The sequence below is a fragment of the Protopterus annectens genome, chromosome 12.part0 (genome assembly GCF_019279795.1).
Source record: "Protopterus annectens isolate FY-2018-M chromosome 12.part0, PAN1.0, whole genome shotgun sequence".
NCBI lineage: Eukaryota > Metazoa > Chordata > Ceratodontiformes > Protopteridae > Protopterus > Protopterus annectens.
In genome coordinates, this window is record NC_056746.1 from 421,158,553 (window position 1) to 421,181,722 (window position 23,170).

General features: G+C 37.4%; 1 protein-coding gene across 1 annotated transcript in view; it reads left to right on the forward strand.

The window, feature by feature from the left end:
- LOC122816172 (extracellular calcium-sensing receptor-like) overlaps nt 1–19,743 on the forward strand; it is a 130,564-nt gene extending 110,821 nt beyond the window's left edge. Inside the window, exon 4 of the mRNA XM_044088923.1 lies at nt 18,839–19,743. Within this exon, the coding sequence (XP_043944858.1) occupies nt 18,839–19,743 (905 nt within the window). The remainder of the gene's footprint in view (nt 1–18,838) is intronic.
- The last annotated feature ends 3,427 nt before the right edge of the window (nt 19,744–23,170 follow it).

Sequence of the window (23,170 nt, forward strand, 5' to 3'; positions counted from 1 at the left end):
TTATGTATCTTCCATTATTATATTTTTTCCTCATCTATCACTATTGGAGCTCTTCTTGCAATTAATGTAAGTACTCCTGTTTTCCTTTGCCCCAAATATTCCTCTGAATAAACATCCTGAAACCTTTCATCAAATTCACATGTTCATTTTTTTCCAGGTGTGTCTCCTGTAGCACAGCTATTTGCACTCTACATTTTTTAATATAGTTTACTACTCTTTCTTTTCTATATTTATCTATGAGACGAGTTAGATTCAAAGATATTACAGAAGGTTTTATTTTCTTATATAATTATTATTACCACCTTTTATATATAACTGCTCTTTTGCTAAATGTCTAATTCCAACTTTTATGTTACATGTATATACTGTTCGGCAGGTTGGTCTTTTATACAGTTGTTTCATGTCATATCCATTTGTGACTATGTCACTTTGTGCATAAAATTTTGTTTTTTTTTTTAAGTCCTCAAACAGAACAACCCCCCCCCCCACAAAAAACTCCTAAAACCTATGAACTTTACAGTAACACACAAAACTATGTACATCTTCAAATATTGAAGTTTTTGTTTCCTGATAAGAACATAAGTTCTAAGTTGATAGGTACACAGACAGGCTAAAGTTAATAAAAAAAAAAGGTTACTCATTCTAAGATGCATGGTACAGCCTGTACTATTAGTAAGTGCTATTTGATTTTTTATAGGTATATAACACTCTCCCAGTTGAGAAAAACACTTGAATGCTTCCAGTAAACACTTTTTCCAAGCCATTTTTCTTTATCAAATTGTCTTCTAGTGACATGAAAACCAGACACAAAACTGCTAAGGGTACCTTGTTTATCAGAAAAAAGCCTTACAATATTCAATATTCTTTTTCATTTACATGCTTTGTAACAAACATGTTACTAGATAATGCCTATGTTTTTTACACAATCATTTCCCTATGCAGGCATGGGAAAAAGCACACTGATTTTTCTTTTGACATACTCTCTTAAACAGACCCTTCCGCTCTCCCCCAACTCCTCCCCTCCTCATTCTTATTTCTTTGTAGTGCCTACATTTCTCAAAACTGGACAAAGAAAAAGAGAGAAGAAGGTGGAACACGAAAAAACAAAAGCACCTATTTATATTAGTATCCCCATTGCATTAAAAAAACTGAAAACTTTACTTCAAGTCTAACTGGCAAGGGTGCCCGCAGGCAGGTGCAAGGGGGTGCACTTGCACCCCCCTGGAACCGGCTGGCTGAGAATTTAATTTTATTTTAATTAAAAAAAAACAAACTTTTTTTCGTTTTTTTTTTTTTAAATGGCGTTCCCCTTTAAGAATGCCCTTTGCATCCTTTCCAGTTGCACAGACTCAACGGGTCTTTGTGACCTGTTTTCTTCTTCTGTGTCTGTGCGATCATTGGTTTACGTCTTTTGTCTTTTGCGCACCTACCGGGGATTTGAATTGCAGAGGACGTTTGGACTGTGGACGCGCCAGATAAATGTAGAAGGGAGAGGTAGGTGTGCGTGTGTATTTTAGTATTTAACAGATGTGCGTGTGTGTTTTAGTATTTAAGAGATTTGTCATGTGTGTGTGTTTTAGTATTTAAAAGATTAGTTATAAAAAAACTAAAGCAGTACTTTAGTTTATTTAAAACCAGTTCTAACAGTTTATAAATAAAAAAGCACTGCTGATAATTATGAGCTGTCACGCAAAATTTTAAGAAACCTCTGCCCTCTTCTTTATAACTGACAGCACACATTAAACACAATCTGAATATCTTTCATGCAATGTTTTACCACAAATGTAAAAACAGTTTATTTGTTTTGGAGATATAAGTATAGTTATTTACTGACCAAAACAAAATTACACGAACTGTTCATGTGCTGTGCAAGTTGCTTATGTGCTGTGCAATCAATGTTTTTATTTTTTTTGTGCCCCCCCCCCCAAGACCTTTCCCGATGGTTACTGATTCCTTGCCCAACTGACCCATACATAGAGCAGAAGCCAGGTAATTCTGGACTAGTTCAGAGCCTTATGTCATATTCATTCCTGCCCATAAATTCATGTCAGTCTTCCATTTCCCAGCAAGAACTAGGCAGTAGGGAGCAGGCTGGCTTTCTGGTCCTGGGAGGCAGTCGACATTCTCCCTATGGGAGCAGTACCTCATGCCTTTGTATCTCATCTAAGCCTAAAATCACTGCCTCCAAAAAGGAAAGGTGCCGTTGCTTGCTAGTTTCCCTTTCAGCTACTTACTGCAGATGCACTTTGATAGTGTGAACTTGGCCAACTTGAAACTCCATTGGTTGAACAACTAGCGGTCTTGCAAAGTGTCACCCAAGTGGCAAGCCACAATCACCTTCCCCCAGTACAGGCATGATGACAGCAGCACTTACTCCCACTCTCCCTGGGCATCTCCTGCAGGCACCTGAGACACTAATGTCTCTAATGTCTCTCAGGTTACCTGTAACATAGTCAGGTCTTAATAAGAATTACCCCATAGAGCTGACTATCTCAGCTGAATTTTTTGCAGTACATAACATTCTTGCTTATGTTGTTCTGTACTGTTTGTCAAAGAGACATGACTAAAAATGCATTATCAACTGTTTGCCAAACATAGGGAAAAGACAGTATGATTAAAAAAAAGTTCCTTTTTTCTCAGTTGTGTGATCTCAGATTTAATATATGTAAGTAAGTGTGTGAGGGTAAAACCCTCTACATTAGGAGTGAAGACCCTCTACAAATATGATTACAGCTAATGTTTTGTAGGGTTTATTTTAATGTTTTTTTTTCCTTTGGGATGAGAGTTGGGATCTCTAGTAAATCAGTTTAAACAAGCTATATATACAAACTACTCAACAAACTAAAACCTTCCTCATTAGGAGTAGACCAACTCCTAATGAGTTGGTACACAATGGCTTCATGTTCATCCACAGATATCTGAAAAAGAATATGTAAGTTGGCAGTCTTAATTGCCTTTGACATTAAATGGTGGCATTTTAATGTTTAATTCCTGCTAATGGATTACCATATGAAAAGACTGTTGACCTTGGTTGCTTCTGTTCTTCATAAAATCTGTGGTTTCTGTATTGTTGTGCCCTTGCAAAGCCAGTACTGCATTGATGCAATGGTAGCAGTGTTGCCTGACAGCTACATGTTCTTTAGTTTGATTCTTGGCTGGGGTGCCTTACCTACTAAAAGTTAGCTTTTGTTCCAAGTCAGACGCTCCTGGTTAACAAATGTTAAAAATGACACGCATTTGAATATCAGACTTCATATTCTTCAGAAAGTGCATGGTAACACAAAAGCTTTTATTCTAGCAATTTTCTATGTGTATAAGATGGTTATTTAAAATTTGTCCCTATTTTTGGGATTGTATCCCCCCATTATTGGCTTCATCCAGGTTTTGTGCTAAGGTTGAGAGCTATGGTAAGAACTGAATATGTTTGGGGCAGGGGGCTATATTCCCCCATTACTAGCTTTGTCCGGTTGTTTTTTGCTAAGAGGTTGATGAGAGCTATAGTGTGAACTGAATTCACTGAATGTTTGGGGGCTGTATTCACCCATTATTGGCTTTGTTCAGGTGTTTTGTGCTAAGAGGTTGACAGCTGTGCTATGGTGAGAACTGAATTCACTAGATGGTAGCCATTTAAGTTTCCGTCTTCCTCTTTCACAAAACAGCTTATTTGGCATAGTGGTATGTTGCTCTGTTTTGCACAGGGTCCCCTGGGTTCAAGACGTGGCAGTGAAATGTATGGTGGTAACGCAGCATTTTATTCTAGCAACTTTCCAACATTATACAAGCAATGTTTAAAATGTGTCCCTGGTTTTTGGCCTTTTGTCCCTCCTCCCAATAAATGTTGGCTTTTTCCAGATTTCTTGTGCTGCAAAGTTCAGAGATACAGCTGAGTGTCAAGTAGATTTTACAAGGAGCTGAGAGCTGCAGGGGAACAAAAGTTTAGTGCTGCTTATGCTTAGTCTGCTTGCATTGTTAATAGCACAACAGCTAGTGTACTTGCTTTTGCTCAAGGTTGTGGGTTCTACTCCCACAGTAGATAGATGCATTGCTGATACTGTACTGTGTTATAAAAGGGGTGGATGCTGCAGTCCTATTTGGCAAAGATACCTAGTAACTATGAACCTGTTATCTGTTTGCTATCCATTCCCTATTGTGGTATTACTAGCTTATCATTTTTTTAATGCATGCAACATAGGCAATGTATTCTTCAAGGGCAACAGGCACTTTATTGTAGATGAAACAATAACATATAAAGTTGTTTGCTAGCAGCAACCTCTTTATTAGTTACATATTTCTTTAATGTGGATTTTACTACTACAGAGATTGTGCATATTTACTGATACTGGTGGACTATAGAAGGTTGAGTAGACTTTTTATGATGGAAATGTTCTGAATTGGTCAGTTTTGTCATTTGGTGTATGCATTTTGTTTCTTGTTTACTGGAAAAATGCTCAAAACAATAAATTTAAAATGCCCTCTAACAACTGTACTATATTGTACAAGGAATATAATGTAATGAAGTCGGGAAGGTGTATCAAAGAGCATGTGTATGTTTCATGTTCAAGGGGGCTATGATTTTGAAAATAGCCCAAAGCAAATCTTTATCTGCCACTGGCAAAATGTATTTTCTTTGAATGAGGGTTTCAATGCTGTTTCAATGCATGTGAGTTTCAAAGGCAGAGAAGTTTTAATGCTAAGTCTATTTTCATTGTGAGACTGCATTGCTTTGTTTAACAGATATCTATTAGGGTTTGTGCTGTAAAATTCAAAATAAAACTTTCAAATGAAATTTAAATCATCGCAGAAGTAAAGCAGTATGCACATTACAGTGCTTATGGTAAATGGGGCAAAATAACCAAGGAATGCGACATTGGAATGGCTGCAGGGGGGAGGCTCCATTCAACCATGATTTTGTGGGGGGGGGGGGTAGCAATCTCAGACAGCCCCGGTTGAACTATACCTCTCAGTTGTCCATATTTTTGCAGAATGAATAGATATTTGCTTCTTATTTTTGGTTTGTTCCTCATACAATTTGTGATTTTCTAGCAAATAATTTAGGAATGAAGTCACTAAATGACAGACATTGAGTTTCAGATGTCATAACCTTCAGAAAAAAATGTATGCTAATGCAAGACCTGCTATTCTATCACTTGTCTTAAGTTTATACAAGAACAATTTTTAGTAGTGTTTGTATGTTCCCCCAATATTTGGCCTTGTCCAGATTTCCTGCATTAAGACGTTGAGAGGTATGTGCAAATCGCTTTGTAGAATTAGGAATATCCAAACCTCTCCATTGTCCCCAATTTTGGCTCAAAATGTTGATCTCCCCTAATAATCCCTCCTCAAAATGGCAATTTTGGAAGAAAACGTGATTGAAGTCTCCTAGAATAATGGTGTTGGCTTAATGCATAGGGACACCATATTAGTTAGGTATGAGATATGGACTGAGGGGGTACATAGAGTGTTAGGTATGACACAGTAAGGAGTTTTGTTAATGCTAAGTTGGATGTAGAGGAATTCCACGTCATTATCTCACCTAGCAAGTCTGGAGATGAATTGTTCTTTAAGAATATGTAGACACCATCACCCTTTCATCTAAGGTGGTAGGCCTGAACTTGTGGCAGGTATTGAAATCCTGCATTAAAGGAGTGCTGTCATCGGTCTTGAACTAGGTCTCTGTGATGATGCATATATTGATGTTTTCCAGGGGAAGCAGTGCTTGTAAGGAGTGGACTTTTTAGCTTAGGCTCTGAAAAGGAAACTGGTTATTTTCTAATTCATGTAGCTATAACATTCAGTATAAAAACTGTAACAGTTTCTGAATGCAAACACACTATTTATTAAAGCAGCATCATGGTAGTGAATACTTCAGTACAGAGAGATTCAACTATATACATAGCCATGAGTTCCTTTATACCTTTCTGTCAAAAACAAACACACACCATGGCCACACAGAGTTTAAAGTTATTGTAACTTTGAAAAAATCTATTTATGTATTTCTTGCACTAAGTTGAGGTGTGTGTGACAGATTCAGAGAGAGAGAAATGCCCTAGTTAGATCTAACAGGTGGAATTTATTTTCAAGTGCATTTTCAAGGAATTGTGAGCTTCAAGGGAAGCACAGGTTACTGCTGCTCATGCTAAGTCTGCTTAAAATGTGCAACTGTTTTGTTTAGCAAATGGTATCATTATTGTGGTATAGAATTTTAAAGCAGTGTTAGGACAGTAGGTAGCATCTTGATGCAAAGGGCTGTAGGTTCTATTCATACAGCATGTACATTTGTATTTTAAGGGGGGTATGGTACTGCTATTCTTAGTATGTCCTCCTTTGGATGAGACACCTAATAACTATAAACCTGTTTTTCAGCCTGCCACCCATTCCCTATTGCAATATACCAACTTACCATTTATTTTAATGTAGCACAGGCAATTTATTCTTCAAGGGCAACAGGCACTGAATTTGTAAATGAAACACTGAAATATAAAGTTTTTTCTAGCAACAACCTCTTCATTGGTTTCAGATCTCTTTAATGTGGAATTATTCAGATGACTTTTACTTCTGCAGAGATTCTGCATATTGATTGATATTGGTGGATTGTATGACAGACGTTTGAGTGGCCCTTTATGGTTGAAATGTTCTGAATTGGGCAGGTTGTCATTATTGATTCATATGATTTGTTTCATTGTTTAAAGGAAAAATGCTCAGAACTATAAATTTAAAACACACTCTAACAAGTGGTGCTGTATTATACAAGGGATATAATTCAATTATTATGTAGTATAATTAATACAGTCAAGAAGGTGAATCAAATAACTTTTGCATGGTTCTAAAAATGTGTGCAAGGAGCCTATGATTTGGAAACAGGCCAAAGGTAAACTTACCCTGCCACTGGCCAGATGCATGTTCATTGAATGTGGGTTTCGATGCTGTTTCAGTGAATGTGGGTTTCAAAGGTAGAGAAGTTTTAATGCTGTTTGTTTTCATTGTAAGACTATTGCTTTGTTTAGGTTTAGTTTTAGGTTTAGGTTTAGTAAATGTCTATCAGTGTTTGTGCTATAAAATTTGAAATAAAAGTTGTAAATGAAATCCAGATATCTGTAATCATTGTAGAAGTAAAGCATAAAACAGTATGCACACTGAGAGATTTGAACAGTGTCTATGACAAATGGGGAGAAATAGCCAAGTAATGGGACACTGGAATGGCTGTGTGGGCGGGGGTGGGGTGGGGCTGAGTGGGCGGGGGCAGCAGAGGAGGTGGGGCTGCATGGGCGGGTCTTGGGTTTGCACCCCCCCTGCAAAAAATCCTGCGGGCTCCCTTGCTAACTGGTTGTGTATTATCTTTAAAGCTGTCACACCTGGGAAAGCCCCTGATTGTTTTCGGGGAGCATTATGTCCTAGTCAATTTCTCTGTTCTTTTTTTCTTATTTTCCCTCAGCCATGCCCCTTCCACCAGACTGTCTCCAGTTTTAACAGATTGTCTCCATGGAGGCATGAAGAGCAGCTGCAAAAATGGTACTAAGTGTATATATTTGCATGTGCTAGAAAAAAAAAGTATAATATTCAATATTCTTTTTTCATTTACTTGCTCTCTGTTTTAAATTTCCCCATGCAAGAATGAAAAAAAAACACATTAATTTACTTTTTGTATCTGATTTTTTTTCCGGGTCTTCTCTATTTCTTTATTTCTGGCACCCAGGCAGTATACTTGCTAGCCAGTTACTAAAATTCACCCATAAACACAAGTCTACTGGGCTTCTCTGCTGAGTTTCTGTTTTCACACCGGGAGAGCTAAAAACAAGCTGTTACTTAGTGTGCAACCATCTTGGAACTCTGTTATATCATAATTGATGTAAAAACAGTAAATACGGATGTTGTCAATCAAACTCAGTGCCAATATATGTATGACAACTATAGCTATTGCTGTGTAAAGGTGTATAGGCATGTCAGTGGTATGACATAACACAGCTAGTACACTTAGTAGATGTGAGCATTTGTGAATTAAGTTTGTAACACTGATATTTAGTGCAGGTAGGTTCTGTATTCATAATGGAGACAGTAAAAGGGGATAAGTAATGCATTCTGTCCAAGGGAAGCAGTATTTGCCTAGTCAGTGCATGCATTTTATTATGTTGTTTGATGCAGGGATATGAACCTGGATGTCTTTGCAATAAAAAAAAATCATTGTCTTGAAACTGAAAAGAGAAGAGAATAAAACAAGCATATTTAAATATAGAGGGTAAATAGTAATATGTGGGGAGGATTTATAAAGAAGAATGCACATTGTGTGCATAGCAATGCTTCGAAAGACTGAAGGGAGTGGGATAAGAAGTAAAAAAGTGAATAAAGACAGAAAGAAATGCTGAGTGGGAATCTGCATACTGACTTAAAATGTGTGAAAAAAAATTGAGCTGATGCATTAGGAATGATTTATTGCTGTAAAGAATATTACAGAAACTTGGAAAAGTCTTACACTCATAAGAAACAAATTCCAGGGAGTAAATGCAGAGAGCACTACAGTAAGAGGTGAATGTCCTAAGACTATATATCTACTTCATTTTGCAGAACACTCCTGATGTTGTAATCATGCTTTGGACTTGTCCCTCATATTTTTAATCAGGTAAAGTAATGGTGATTAATATAAGTCAATGATATGATACATTAATCTTGAATTACTGTTGTTTCAAAAATGTATATTGATACAAAAGTATTTTTAAGAGCATCATAGCGATATTTAAAAAAGAATGTTCTAGGCTTTACAGCCTTTGTGACATAATTATTTAGTAATTTTGCCTTCTTATGAATTTTTGCAAAATTAAATTGTAAGATTTGCCGCACAACATGTTAAAAAATTAGTACTGAGTCTGGATTACAATTTGAGGACAGAAAGTGGCTGTGATGTAGCTAAAATACATGTTCCACTGGCAGCAGGAAAAGCCTTGGGTAAGTAAACAGTATATGAGGTTAATCACCTCCTGTGATCTATCAATCATAGCAGCAAACAGCTCAAATTAGCTTTGGCACCATAACTCTCAACTTCTTAGTGCAAGAAATCTGGACAAAGCCTAAGGTAATGGGGGGGGGCAAAGGCTCAAAAATAGGGACAGATTTTAAATATTGCTCATATAAACTTGGAAATTTGCTGAAATAACAGGATTTGTGTTTGCATGCATTTTTCTGAAGGATATGACATCTGAAACTCAAATGCATGTCATTATATAGTGACTTTAATCCTCAACGATTTACCAGAAAACCACTAATTTTAGGAGGAATAGAACAAAAATACAAGGCAAAAATCTGGACAGTTGAAAGGTATATTTGGTATTTTGACTGATACAATGGGGAGGTGTTTGGGTGGGGAGATGATTTTAAGGAATACAACTCAGACATAAAAGAATAAAAGTTGGACACTTTAGAAAGAAAAAGAAGTAATAGGCACCAGGAATATTGTTCTGTGTGATTATCCCTGTTTATCTGTTAAGTAGACATTGAAACGTAGTAAATGGTAATTAAACCTGACTGACTAAAAGAACGAAGGGTATATGTGAAAACACAAGTAAATTCAATGCACTGATAGGAGCTTAGGGGCTATGATGTAATATTTTAAAGCCAAACACTGCACTGTAGGATACCTAGAGGTAGACTAAAAAAATCAAGATACCAGACCCCTTGTGGGCAGACTCTGGAATTACATTAAAAATATAAAAAAGTATATAGAGTCCTAAAGCAGTGTTAAAATGTAGGAAACATGACACAACGAAATGACCATGTTTTTTTCAATGTGTGCATGTGGTTCTCCATTAACTATTTGCACTTCTACTTCCTATATCATTTTATTGACAGCATTATTTGTCTTACATGTTTTATTGCTATTGTTTCTCTTATCATTTTTTTGTTTTATTCATGCATATACTTATTTATTTATCATTTGTTGAATTGGTTAGTCCCACTAGGCTGGTGGCCTCTTTTCAGTAGAGACCACAGGTGGCATTTATAATGCTAATGGAAATTTGGCCAGGGCATAGGGGAATCGCAGAAAAAATGAGGGGTAAAAGGCAACTCAAGAAAAACACACAAGAACCGAAAAATGGTATGCCTTGGAGTTACCACACACACAGTATAATAAACACACTTAAAACATCCACAAGACGAGCCAGTAAATAAATGAGGATACTTCCACTAGTAGATCAAACTCTCTTCAGCCACATTAAACCAATAAATAAAATAGGCCACCATTTTTTACTCTTTAAAAAGGGTCTGACTTTTGTTCCATCCAATAAATGTAAGTAGGACCCTTGTTGATTTGAAGTTGTTTTTGAGGAAACTTAACTTTGAGATTGTTTTTGGTACAACTACCCAAAGTACATTATATAAGAAAAGTATTTTCAATCCACCTTGCACCCAGTTTTCCAGCAATTTGAGGCCTTTGTTGAATTTGAGCTCCATAATTTAAATTTACACAATACTAAGAGATATTTTAATCTTTCTAAATATGAAAGTACATTAGTGACTGAGCTGGTTCACAATACATACATCAGACTGATGAAACCAGATAAGGTGGCTGGATTATTCATAATGGATGCCATTGATTATTCAGAGAGAATGTTGAACTCTATTTTAATTTGTTATACTGTGTGTGTGGCAACTCCAAGGGATACCATTCTTTCAGTTCATAGGGGAACTTCCTCTACACTTTTTTTGATATGTGCCATGGGATCTTTAACTTCCAACATGAGCTACCACCAACTCCAGCAGATGGGACCTTCATTTAACGATTCATCCAAAGGATGACACACTTAGGAGTGCAGTACTCCCCTAATGTTGCACTGTAATGTCAGCAGTCCAGGCACCTGGAATGGCAATCGCACCAACAGCCTTCTGTTCTTCCAATGGCAAAGTTAAGTGTGCATCCTGTAACACCACTAGACTAAGGCTGGGATTCAAAAAGGCTCATCATAATAAGGGAGCCTTAACATGGTCAGTTCATCTCCTTGTGGTAAACATTTTTGATTCTCAGACCACCCTGCTGCTGAGATTTACCAATAGCAGGGGCCACAGTGTGGAAGGTCGAATCGCTGGTAGCGTTGCTTGTTAATGTGGCAATCTGGGGTTGTGGCTGATCCTAATTAACCCTGTGCTCTTCCACTGTAAATGTCAGCTGCTCCAGATTTATGCTGCTGAGTGATTAATCACTTAGTTGTATAAAATTTCATAACTGCAGGAAAAGGTGATCACTGTCAAAAGGCAGCAGTCACCCATTCACTCCTACAGAAGCAGTCTCAGTGCAGGTAAGCTCAGCAAAGACATGGAGGTTGTTGTGTTAGTGTGTGTGTGCGTGTGTGTCTTATGTGTGTGTGCATTTCATTCAGGACATGATTGACGTTGCATGTGGGATGGAGTATGCATGTGGATGAATGGGTGAGTGTGTCTGTGGCTAAGAGGGGGGACGGGTGTTTGGTGGATGTGTGTTTACATGCACACACGTGTGTGTGTGTGTGTGTGTGTGTGTGTGTGTGTGTGTGTGTGTGTGTGTGTGTGTGTGAGATTGAGTGCTGGGAGGTACCTTTGCCAATGCAGTGCATGGGCCACTAGGACAAACATTACTACTATCAAGTCTGACAGTGCTAGTGTTAGAGTGAGACTTACAGACATGCTAATGAGGTGGTAATGAGAGCTTTCTCATAGTAATCGTAACTGTCTCTGAATCACATTTTCTCACTATTGCAGTCATTGATCTATAACATTAAGCTTATTTTGTCTTATTTTTCTTAAATTACCATTTTACAGGACATGCTTTTATTTTTTCCAGATGTACTTGTTACATTAATTTACACCACTGATTTTATTCCTATAGTAATTTATTTTTATGTTTTATGCTTTGTTATTGATCTGTGATTGTTCTGGATGTCATCTTCTGTCTCCTTTGTAACATTTTTTTTGCATTTATGCAATTTTTTTACAGTATTATTATTTTTATATAATACCTTGTAGTTTCAGTACTTCAGTGGTGGTGCTGTGGTAGCATTGTCGCCTCCCAGTTAGATGTTGCCTGTTCGATTCTCAGCTAGAGCATCTTCTGTGTGGTGACCTGTGTGAATGGGCGTTCCTTCGCTGAAGGTTGTGCGTTAGGCCCGGCAAGCCAGTACGTAAAACTCTACTGCCAATCATTAGCTGATGGGAGTTTCGCTGTGGTGACCCCTAACCGGGAAAAGCCAAAAGACACAAACAAACACAAACAAACCTTGTAGTTTCAGCCCTTTTCATATCATTATTTTACCTTCCTTTCAGCAGAGTTCATTTCATTTCTCAGTTTCTGTTTCTTAGTGTTACCTTGTAATTTGTAGCATTCAATATCCTGAGAAACTTACTGTTTTTATTGATATTTTTGCAGTTTACTTTGATCATGTAGTTTTTTTTTTTTTTTTACTATGCTCTATAGTTGGAACCTCCATTTGGCTGCAGGTAAATTCTGTCAGAAACATCACATTTTTAAAAACATAGGGACAGTCATTGTGTCTGCATGCACCATGGGGGCTTCTGAGTGGATCATCAGGCAGTGGGGATAGTAATCTCTCACCATCATGGTTAAAACATCCTGCTGTCTTGCATCCTACTGTACTGCTGGACATACTGCACTCCCTGGTAAGATATGTGGATACATGAAGAAGATTTTCTCTCCTTTGGCTTATACACAGGTGCTTTATAATAACTCAGGCCATAGCACAGTAAGCTGCTTATGATCGCTAACATGCTGTAGGATCATGATCCGATGTTTTCAAAGGAGACATGGCATGATGATAATTTTATTCATTATCCACATTCAGGGAGTTTTGCTGTGATTTTTTTCTGCCTCCGTTGGGTTTTCCCAATGATGAAGCGGGTTCATTGAACTCCTTTGAGTATGCCTTGTGTGTTGGAACCAACTGAGGCAACTACTCATCTTTAGTCCATCCTATTTTGTGCGGATTTTCTTTTAGGATTTTATGGACTTCCTTATCATCTCAGACTAGTCCAAACTTGTTCATTTTGTGCACTATCAGCATATGTATCAATTAGCAGTCCATAGCACTTTTCTTTAGCATTCCTCTTTATTATGAATGGATTTAGTTTTGCTTAGGTTGTTAACCTGTTCTTGCCATCATCTTGGACATAACTTGGGCTTGGTGTACTTACTTGGTGTGACAACTGCTAACTTGGTGGTGGAATCAGTCGTCTTGTATAACCACTGCATGATTCATTTTTGTATTGGAACTCCCCCTGGCAGCTACTCCTGATAATGAACTAGTGTGCTCCAGGGATTACAGATTTGTCACCCTGGCCTTGAGGTACCATGTCTTGCAATGTTCAGTCCCTTAAGGATGTCAATGCTGACAATCAGCAGGAGATAGTTTCTACATACAATTAAGCAATAGCTCACAAGTGGGTGTGGGCATATCAGGATTTACCCACCGTTGGTGTGGTTTGATCACAAGGGAGAAGCTAACCGTGGGTAAATCCTGATATGCCCATACCCACAAGTGGGTCATTGCTATTTTACAATGACATTATTTAAGAATGAAGGCTTACCTTTCTTAAATAATGTCTTTGTATAATGGTACTTTAGTGTCCTTCCATGTTGTTTCTTTGTTCTTCAAGTTTTCTGAGGTACTGTGCATGCATATAGGACTTGTGTTCCCATGCTTGCACAGTACATTTTTGCTGTTCAACAAAAGCAACAGAGAAAAAATAATTTTTTTTTTAAACAATCCGGACAGTTCAGAGGTATGACAGTCTGCTGAGACTGTGCAGAAATACAAGAAAAATGAAGAACAATTCTATTTCTTTAGTTTTATAGAATGTAGCCAATTTTTCTTGAATGTGGTCTGCCCTCTGTAGCACATAACAGTAGAAATGTCTGGCCACTCAATGGTATTTCAGTGTCTGGACTTTCTTCTATTGGTATATGCTCAATTTACAATGGGCATGCTGGTTCAGCTGTCCAATATGCATGCTCGTTTTTGAATAACATTGACTCGTCATTATATAATTCGGCTTTGGCAGCTTCTTTTGATCTCATTGCCTCATTCATTTGTTCTAGAACTCCCATGTGTTGTGTAAGCCCTGGACTAACCATGAGCTTGTCTCTTTTTTAGGAACTCTCTGAAAGTTAGAGTACCGTTGACATCATTCCTGCTTCCTGCAAAGGTTTAGGAGTTTCTCAGATGTAGCCAAAGGATGGATGGCACGCTTGGGTTAGTTGACAGGCTGAGTAGCCCAGTCTGGTTTGCCATTTAGAGGGCACTAGTGTGCCCATTGTTCTTTTGAATGGGAACTTGCTGCTTTGTTCTTCCCAACTATGTTTACCTTCATATGGTCTGATGTGCCCATGTTTTTTCATGAGGAAGTCTATAATCCATTCAGTAATACTATAAGATTTTGGTTTAAATTTTCTTTGTCAAATTATGATGAGTCTGTCTGCTTGCATTTTATTCATCAGGCCTAGAGGTATAGCACCTGGTGCTGTCCCCTGGTCTGGTGCACCCCCCCCCCCCAACTCTAAGTTGAGGAACAAAAAAAAAAAATAGGTTTGCAGCTCCCCCGGATTTGAAAAGCTTAAAATAAATAAATAAATAAATAAATAAATAAATAGATAGATAGATAGATAAATAAGTAAATAAATAAACAAACTCTTTTTTCTTTTTAGCAGCAGCTGCTATAGTCCACACTCAAGAGTGCTAAAGTGCTTCAGTTCTCAAGTCCTGGTTGGGGCTTACTGACAAAAAGCAAAAACAAAAAAAAAAACTCTTCTTTCATTTTAGACTGCAACAGCTGATTGCTACAGTCCACACAAGGAGTGCTAAAGTATTTCAGTTCTGAAGTGTCAGGCAGGGACTTACTTTTTAGTTCTGAAGTGCCAGGCAGGGATTTAAATAAATAAATAAAAAAAAAACTTTCCTTTTAAACTGTAACACACTACTTGCTTCATATGTGGTAAGCAGCTGGTATAGTTTATGCTGCACATGGAACACTAAAGCTCTTTAGTTCTGATCTCAAATGTACTTGCGGCATTAATTTTTCAATATCAGTAATGTACATGCATTGAAGACTGATCAGAAATTGCTGATCACACCCTCTAGCATTTTGCATCTTGGCAAGCCACCAACTTTCACCCCACCCTAGTTGTTTTACCAATAAGCAACCTGTGGAATTGACATTTATCCCAGCAGGCTAGTTATCTCTTGCCTGGAGGTCTGGTCTTGTTCTGTACAAGGCTGTCTGGTCTTCTGTAGAGGTAAGCACCTTTCCTCTTCTCATGTGGAGGCCTTAGTTACCCGGATTCTGAAAAAGCTTATGTCAGACACTTATGGTGTCTGTATTTACCATCAGGAGATTTATATGCAGCTTGAGTTCTGTCTTAAGGACCACAGACTATCACTTTCAGTCTTGTTTCTAGACTTGTCACAGCATTCAGACTGCCCTTATTGGGGGTTTTCAGTGAGATACTCATGGTCTCAGATCAAAGATGTTATTTATTTCTTGTCTTCCTTGATCTTACTATAGCCTTTAACAGAGTGAACCATGGGATCTTTTTGGGCTGATTATTTCAGCTACTGTAGCATCATGGAAACTGTCCTGGGATACTCTACCTCTTACTTCTCTAGTAATTTACAGAGGGTTGTTTCAGATGCTAATTTCTTCTTCCCTTTGAGCCATAGTGTTCTGCAAGGCTCAGTCCTGTTCATGTTCTCTCTGCTGTTTACTTCCTGCCACTGGCTGGCAGGAGAAGATACTTGCAGTATCACTTCTGTACTTTTGACACACAATTCTACCTTTTCTTCATGATTTTGCAATGTGTATGGATTCCCTTGCAGGAGGCTTCAACTGTATCCATTTTTAGATCTTTGTACCTAGCTCAAGCTCAATATCAGCAAAATGGTTGTCATGGTCATTCATGCCACTTTTTGGGACTTCAGCCTTCAACTACTAACCTTTGTGCCATATTTGGGAGTGGCGGCTCCATTGGTATAAAGCTCTGAGTATAACCTAGGCAACTTAAGTTCAGTTGGTGGCAGAAAAACCTATAGGGGCTGTCATGGGGAAGGGAGGATGGAATGACAAGGCTTTGCCTAATCAGTTCTCTTTGAGGAGAAGCATGGATTGATATGTTGGATAAGTGAGCTGTTCTTTACAGTCCTGGTGGAGACTAGAGTTCAGAAAGAATGCCAGTGACAGCCATGCAGAAAGGCTTGGGCTGATGTCACTGGTTGGGGGGTGATCCTAGACCACTCTTAATTGTTAGACCACTCTTAACTGTAGGTGGTAGGATCTACATCAGCATGTAGTGGGCTAGGGCCTCTCAGAAAATCCCAGGTGGTCACAATGTGATGGCGTCAGCTTCTATACTCATCTCCCTGGTCATGGAGATTCATAATCAAGGCAACTATGAGGTGTTCCAATCAAGAGGGTTGAACCATTTCTGGTGAAGAGTTATGTCTCTGATACTCTCTAAAATATGGTGGCTTATTGAGTAAAGGAACTATAAGAAAAGCTATGTATCTTAAGTTACTTGTACATGGCTAAAGAAAATATATTCGGGGTGGCTAGCGCATGATCTGGGGGTCATAGACACTCAAAGACAAAGTGAAAAATCTGTATCCTTTTATTTAAGGAACATCATCTGAATTAGGTACCTACTACTACCTAATGACCTAACTGTGGTTGTCCATGCTTTGGTTTAAAAAAACATATTGTATACCATAAAGATAAACCTTTTGTTGCTATGTTTTGTGCTTTTGTATGTAGTCACAAGGACTTCATCAGAACAAGAAGCACTGAACCAAAATATTTAAATATCCGCTGAGTAGAGAACATTTGATGAAATGCTACTAAGCAGAACAGGCAGTTTATAAATGAAGAACTGGTTGCTGTTAAACTGGTAATAAGATATTTGCATTCTATATATGATGAGGTATGCAAGAAAATAAAATAGTGAAGCTTCAGGTCTACCTTGCAGGCAGGTCAGCTAAAATAGCAAGTAAAAAATATATATAAAAGCAAAATATCTGGAAGACTAAGTAAGCCTTTGTGAGTGGCTATATTATTTAGTGGTTTGATATCAACACAGTCAATCATAATCAAGTATTGATAAGCTACAATCTAAATTTCCATGCAAGCTCCTTGTTTTCTAGTAAGCTATTGAGATCACCTTCTCAAAAATCCATAGAAATGTATTCCTCTAAAAAAGAGAGATAATTCATTCTTCACTATGTCTTAACAAGTCATTGATTATGCTGTTGTGCTTAATGGTATATAGGCATTCAGGTATCCTGTTTGATAGCTTTCTAGATATCTTTCCTCTATAAAAGTTAACACAGCAGAGACATCCTGCTTCATGTAATCTATTGACCTACATACAAGTATAAAGTGCTGTTGTACCTACTGTTTTGTTAAGCTGAGACAAATTGAGTAGTGGGCTCATATCTCGGTATACATTGGGTACAAGCCTTGCATTGTTCCTTTAGGTTCCTACATAACAGCCATCAGAAAATCTGCAGTATTACCTTCTAATAGGAATTTCAAATTGTATCCTTTCTTGTTAGTGAACCTTGAGTTGGAACCCAAAATGTTAGCCACCTTAACATTGTCAAGTATAATTTTCCAGTTATCAGATGCAATTTTCTGATACTCAAAATTCAGTACTAAATAATTGATGACATGTTAAGTTGTAGCCTGTATTTTCTGCACTGATACTAGTAGCTAAAGTAGCAGTTCCCCTATTGCCCAGTAGAATAGACTGAAAATGGTTGTGTCTGTGATCAATAATTGTGTTTGCAATTGTCTCAACCAATCATCTCTTGTATCCCCTTTCAGTAAACATTCACTTATAAAATTGACTTTCTTTAATAATACCTCATTATTTGATGTCATTCTACATAAACCATTATTTGATAACATTTTAGTACATTTTGTATGGCAGATAGTGCTGTTTGCAATTAGCTGTTGATGTAAGTATGTTTTCTATCGGTGCTCAATTCAGATGTTCTTCCTCTGGTGTTTCAGCTGACTGAAACATCCAGAAGGTTTAATCACTGAGCAGAAGAGGAAGAAAATTTAGCTTAGTTTATGAATTTTGGATATTTGGTTCAAATCACCTAAAACTTCATCAAATTCTTGTTTAGTTATACAAAAAACAAAACACTTATCTACCATCTAGGCATGATTTTTGTATAAAACATATTCTTGCCACTACCCAAACACTAAATTATCAAAAGCAAAGGTCATAGCGGCTTCCTTTGCACAATTATTACTTAAGGCGATATCTAATAAGGTGCAAAGAGCAAAAATGTCTTTAGGTATAAAACTGCTGACTTAACTGCACTACACTATGAACAGGTGGCACACATCTAAGGTGCAGCACTTAAGATGAGGTGCTAATATGGGCTCAGGAAAGTCTCATCTGATGGTAGTTCAGCAGATATTCATTTTTGCTTATTAAATTATTCCATTTCATTTTGTTAAATCAGCCATTCCTATTGAATCCATAGTTCATTTGCAAGAAGATTTTCATCCTATTTGAAAACATGTGGCATAATCCACCTAGTGTGCCCTCCTCAAATTTAACTACACCGTTATTATTAATGCCCTGGGGATATCTAGAAAGCCCTGAAGGATGGAAGAACAAAAAGTGAAGCAGATGTCAAAGGATATCCTTGAACATAGGTATAAACAATGGCAAAAGGAGTTGGTTTCCTGGACAGAGGGTAAGTCTAGGAGACCCTGAAAAGGTAGATATCTAAGAACTTTAACTAATGCATGCCACTGTATTAATAATAACTGCACACTAATTGATATGTTTTGCTTTTAGGTTCCTCTGAATGCTTCAAATGCCCACTTGAGAAGTGGCCTAACAAAAGACAAGATAAATGCCTTCAAAAATCAACTGAATTCCTTACCTTTGGAGAGCCATTAGGAATCATATTGGCTATAGCTGTGGCTGTGAGTGCACTGGCTTCCATTGCAGTTCTCCTCATTATTGTCAAGTGCAGAGATACACCTGTGGTTAAGGCCAACAACCGGGACCTCAGCTACCTTCTATTGCTGTCCATGACTCTATGCTTGCTTTGTTCTCTTATTTTTCTTGGCGAACCAAGTCAAGTAACATGCACTATCCGTCAAGTTACATTTGGGATGACGTTTGTGCTTTCTGTCTCCTGTGTACTGGCTAAAACTATTATGGTCATCATTGCTTTCAATGCTACAAATCCAAACAGCAATGTAAGGAAGTGGATTGGGCCTAAATTGCCCTATGTGGCAGTGTCTGTCTGCATATTGTTTCAGCTGCTCATCTCTGTTACATGGCTAAGCATTTTTCCACCCTTTCCAGAAAAGAACATGAGTGCAAACCCTGGGCTGATAGTGGTGGAATGCAATGAAGGCTCTGCCACTGCTTTCTGGTGCATGCTGGGATATGTGGGCATTCTGAATTTTATAAGCTTTGTAGTGGCTTTTCTCTCAAGAAACCTTCCTGATAGCTTTAATGAAGCTAAGTACATCACTTTTAGCACATTTGTCTCTGTCAGCGTTTGGCTGTCATTTGTTCCAGCTTACTTGTCCACAAAAGGGAAATACATGGTAGCAGTTGAAGTGTTTGCTATTTTATCTTCTAACATAAGTTTGCTTACTTGCATATTTCTTCCAAAACTATACATCATTGTTCTGAAACCATATATGAACACAAAAGAATATCTGATGAAGAAACATAGAGTTTAACGGTTCAGGAGAACATTATGCTACTTTATTTACAAATGTACATTTTCATGAAGATGATGCATTCTGTTATAAACTTATCTCCATGTATATCAGTTGCACTTTAAGCTTGTACTGCAGTACTTTTATACTGAAGGGAAGGCATTTTAAACACAGTATCACAGTAATAAAAATACACACTTGGCAATTTGTTTCTGGCAGTGTTTTTTGTTTAGTTTTCTTCACATTGTGAAGATGAGACGTGGCACCCTTATGTATTTGTAACTGTGTGAATTAGCTGTGCTTTAACATTTCTTGTTAAAGTTGTAGATGGTATTTCACAGCTAACATATAATGTTAAAAAGGGAGGAGGGAGTGACTGGTGAAATCATCCTCTGGGAATACTGTGAGATTTTGAGAGCTGTTTTTTTAGTTATGTAAGGAACTTATCACAAAGGTAGATGTTTAGGGAGGATCATTGTTGCAGTATAATAACCACTGGAATGTCTGCCATAGAATGCCCAACATCTGGACTTGACTTCTAGAGCTTTGCAGCTTTAATGCTCCTAGCTCGATGGTTGATCTTGCCAATGAGATATCATTGCATTCCCATGGTAAACGGGATGTGATGGATATTATATAACATTAAATATTTTTCCCCAAAGCAATTATAAATTATTCTTTTATTAATACAAGGTTTTAAAATAATGCTTGTTTCTATATCTTAAATACAGTTTGAAATAAATGTTTCTTTCTAAAAAGCAGAAACTGCAAGGCTGAGCTGCAGAGTTAAGAATAGACAATGTGCTTAAGCAAGGATGAACTACAGAGTTAAGAATAGATATAATGTACTGAAACAAACAGCTGTGTGTCAGACACCTGCAAAATAATTTCTGATGAAACATGCTTAGTTTAGATTTACTGTAAATATGTTTGTCTAGTTTGACTTGTTTGTTATATTAGACAAACATATTTACAGTAAATCTAAACTAAGCATGTTTCATCAGAAATTATTTTGCAGGTGTCTGACACACAGCTGTTTGCTTCAGTTTTGATTTGTTTGTTATATACTGCAGTGGTGGTGCTGCAGTAGCATTGTCACCTCACAGTAAAACGTTGTCCTGTTCGATTCTCAGCTAGAGTGTCTTCTGTGTGGAGACATGCGTGAATGGATGTACCTTCTTTGAAGGTTGTGCATCAGGGCCTGCAACTCAACAGGTAAAAATCTACTGCCAATCATTAGCGGACCGGAGTTCCGCTGTGGCGACCCCTAACCGGGAAAAGCCGAAAGACACAACAACAACAACAAGTTTGACTTGTTTGTAATGTGGTTGTGGGCTAAACACAACGGTAAATGCCATCCTGTTATATTAATATTTGGAACATACAAAGAAGGAAGTTTATAAAAGGAATAACAGGGACTTTTTGTAAAGTCTTCAGATGCAGAAATGAAGAAAATAACCAAAGAAGGACATGGAACAGAAATCAGTCATGCAAATCCCAAGGACACTGAAAAACAAAAACTGTTACTATGAAAAGTGTATATAAACTGGACATTGTTTGCTGTTTTCCAGAGACGTATTGATCAAGTGTGCATTGATCTAGTTCATGAGAACCAAAGACTTTTTTTCTAGCTATGTTGTAATAGAATTGAAATAACTCTGACAGACTAACTGCTTGACATGATTTTGTACTGATACAATAAATAATAACTGATACAGTAGTATGTTGTCAGTCTGGTCACTTCTGCCAGTGGTGAGACAGCTTGGCTGTGACCTTTTATATCCATTAACAGCAGTTATTTTTCATATGGCCATACTTTCTACGTCAGTTCAACAGGTCAACAGTTTCCAGTGCTTCATTTCTGTGGACCCAGAGTAACACCATAGTACCTGTCCTGCGACATTCCACCATCAATTCATCTGTTGAGGAAGACCATATTTTTTCGTGACTTCAGCCTGATCACCAGTTTGTTATCTACGAAAAATATGGTAAATTCTTCACAGTTATAACATGGATGCCATTAGAGATTTAAGGTTGAAATGCCCACATCTTGTTTTAAGTAGATTTAAACGATACACCGGGCAAGGTCTGGTCTCACTTAGAAGCATGGTTTGAATCTTTTATGTCAGACATAAAATGTAAATCTGGAATTTTTAATGCACAGGAATTAGATAAAAGTTGTATCTGTAAATGGATAAATGTCTATGCTCAATATATTAAACAAAATCAAAGGTAATTAAAAAAAACTGTTTTTTATGTAGCAGTAAATTTCCACAAATATGTCTGTGTCGTCACAAGTGTCTAGTATGTAATCCATACAAAAATATGTATCCTATTTTTAGACAGGATATGTTTGATTCTAGCATTACTAGTTCTTCAGATGTAAAACAGTTACAAGAGCCTTCTGCAGTCATGCCTTTATCTGATATCATACAAACTGTCACTGATTTTCTTGCACATCTGCAGGCTTTATCAAAATTTGATATAGGAAGACATGTATGAGGTCTATTGTCAGGAATGGAATAAGTTACATGACACTGTTACTGATACTAAAAAACTAGATGCAGAGTTGAAACTACTTCAACAGATTTATAGAACAGGTCTTGCAAATGCACAAGACGAACATCTTCACATAGTAATGCATACTATTAAACTTTTAAAAAGTGTATTAACAGCTTTTCATACCATGCCAAAGGACGGTACAGAAGGACAGGAATGCCATCTAGAGCAGAGACTCAAATTGACATTCAAACTTTAAAGAATGAAAATCATGGTTTAAAACAGGAATTGGATAGAGCTCAACATGATTTATTCAGGGCACAGAATATTGAGGTTAATCTGACCAAAGAGTTAGAAAAAGCCCAAGATTTATTCAGGGCACAGAATACTGAGGTTAATCTGACTAACGAGTTAGAAAAAGCTCAAGATTTACTACGGGCACAAAATAAACAAATCGATATTGGACAGGGTACAGTGGGAATGGCAGTTATTTCTCCTGCTGATATTTACTAACAGTCTCGTTTATTGCTGACTGTGCCTTAGTGGCAAGACAAAAAAGGAATTTTTTTCAACATGTTGGCATTTGAAGAATGGTTGACATACACTGTGGGGCCTACTTGTAATGATGCTTTGCGTAGATTTTTTTTTTGCATTTATTACCAAATGTTTAAAGTCATACATAGAAGCAGAGAAATGTTCTCTAGAAAGTAGGACAGCTTGTATGGCAGCTATTCTTTAAACACATACTAAGGGTCAACCTTTGACTCCTGAAGTACTTGATTATTTTAAAATTACCATGCTTATCACGTGGTCTATGGTAAAAATGATGACCAAATGAAAGAACCAGTGGTACAACAATTGCTCATACATACCTTTTTAAAACAGGTAAAGGGAGTACCAGGTGACATTAAATACATTCATGAATTAGGGTCTAAAACCTTAGAAGAAG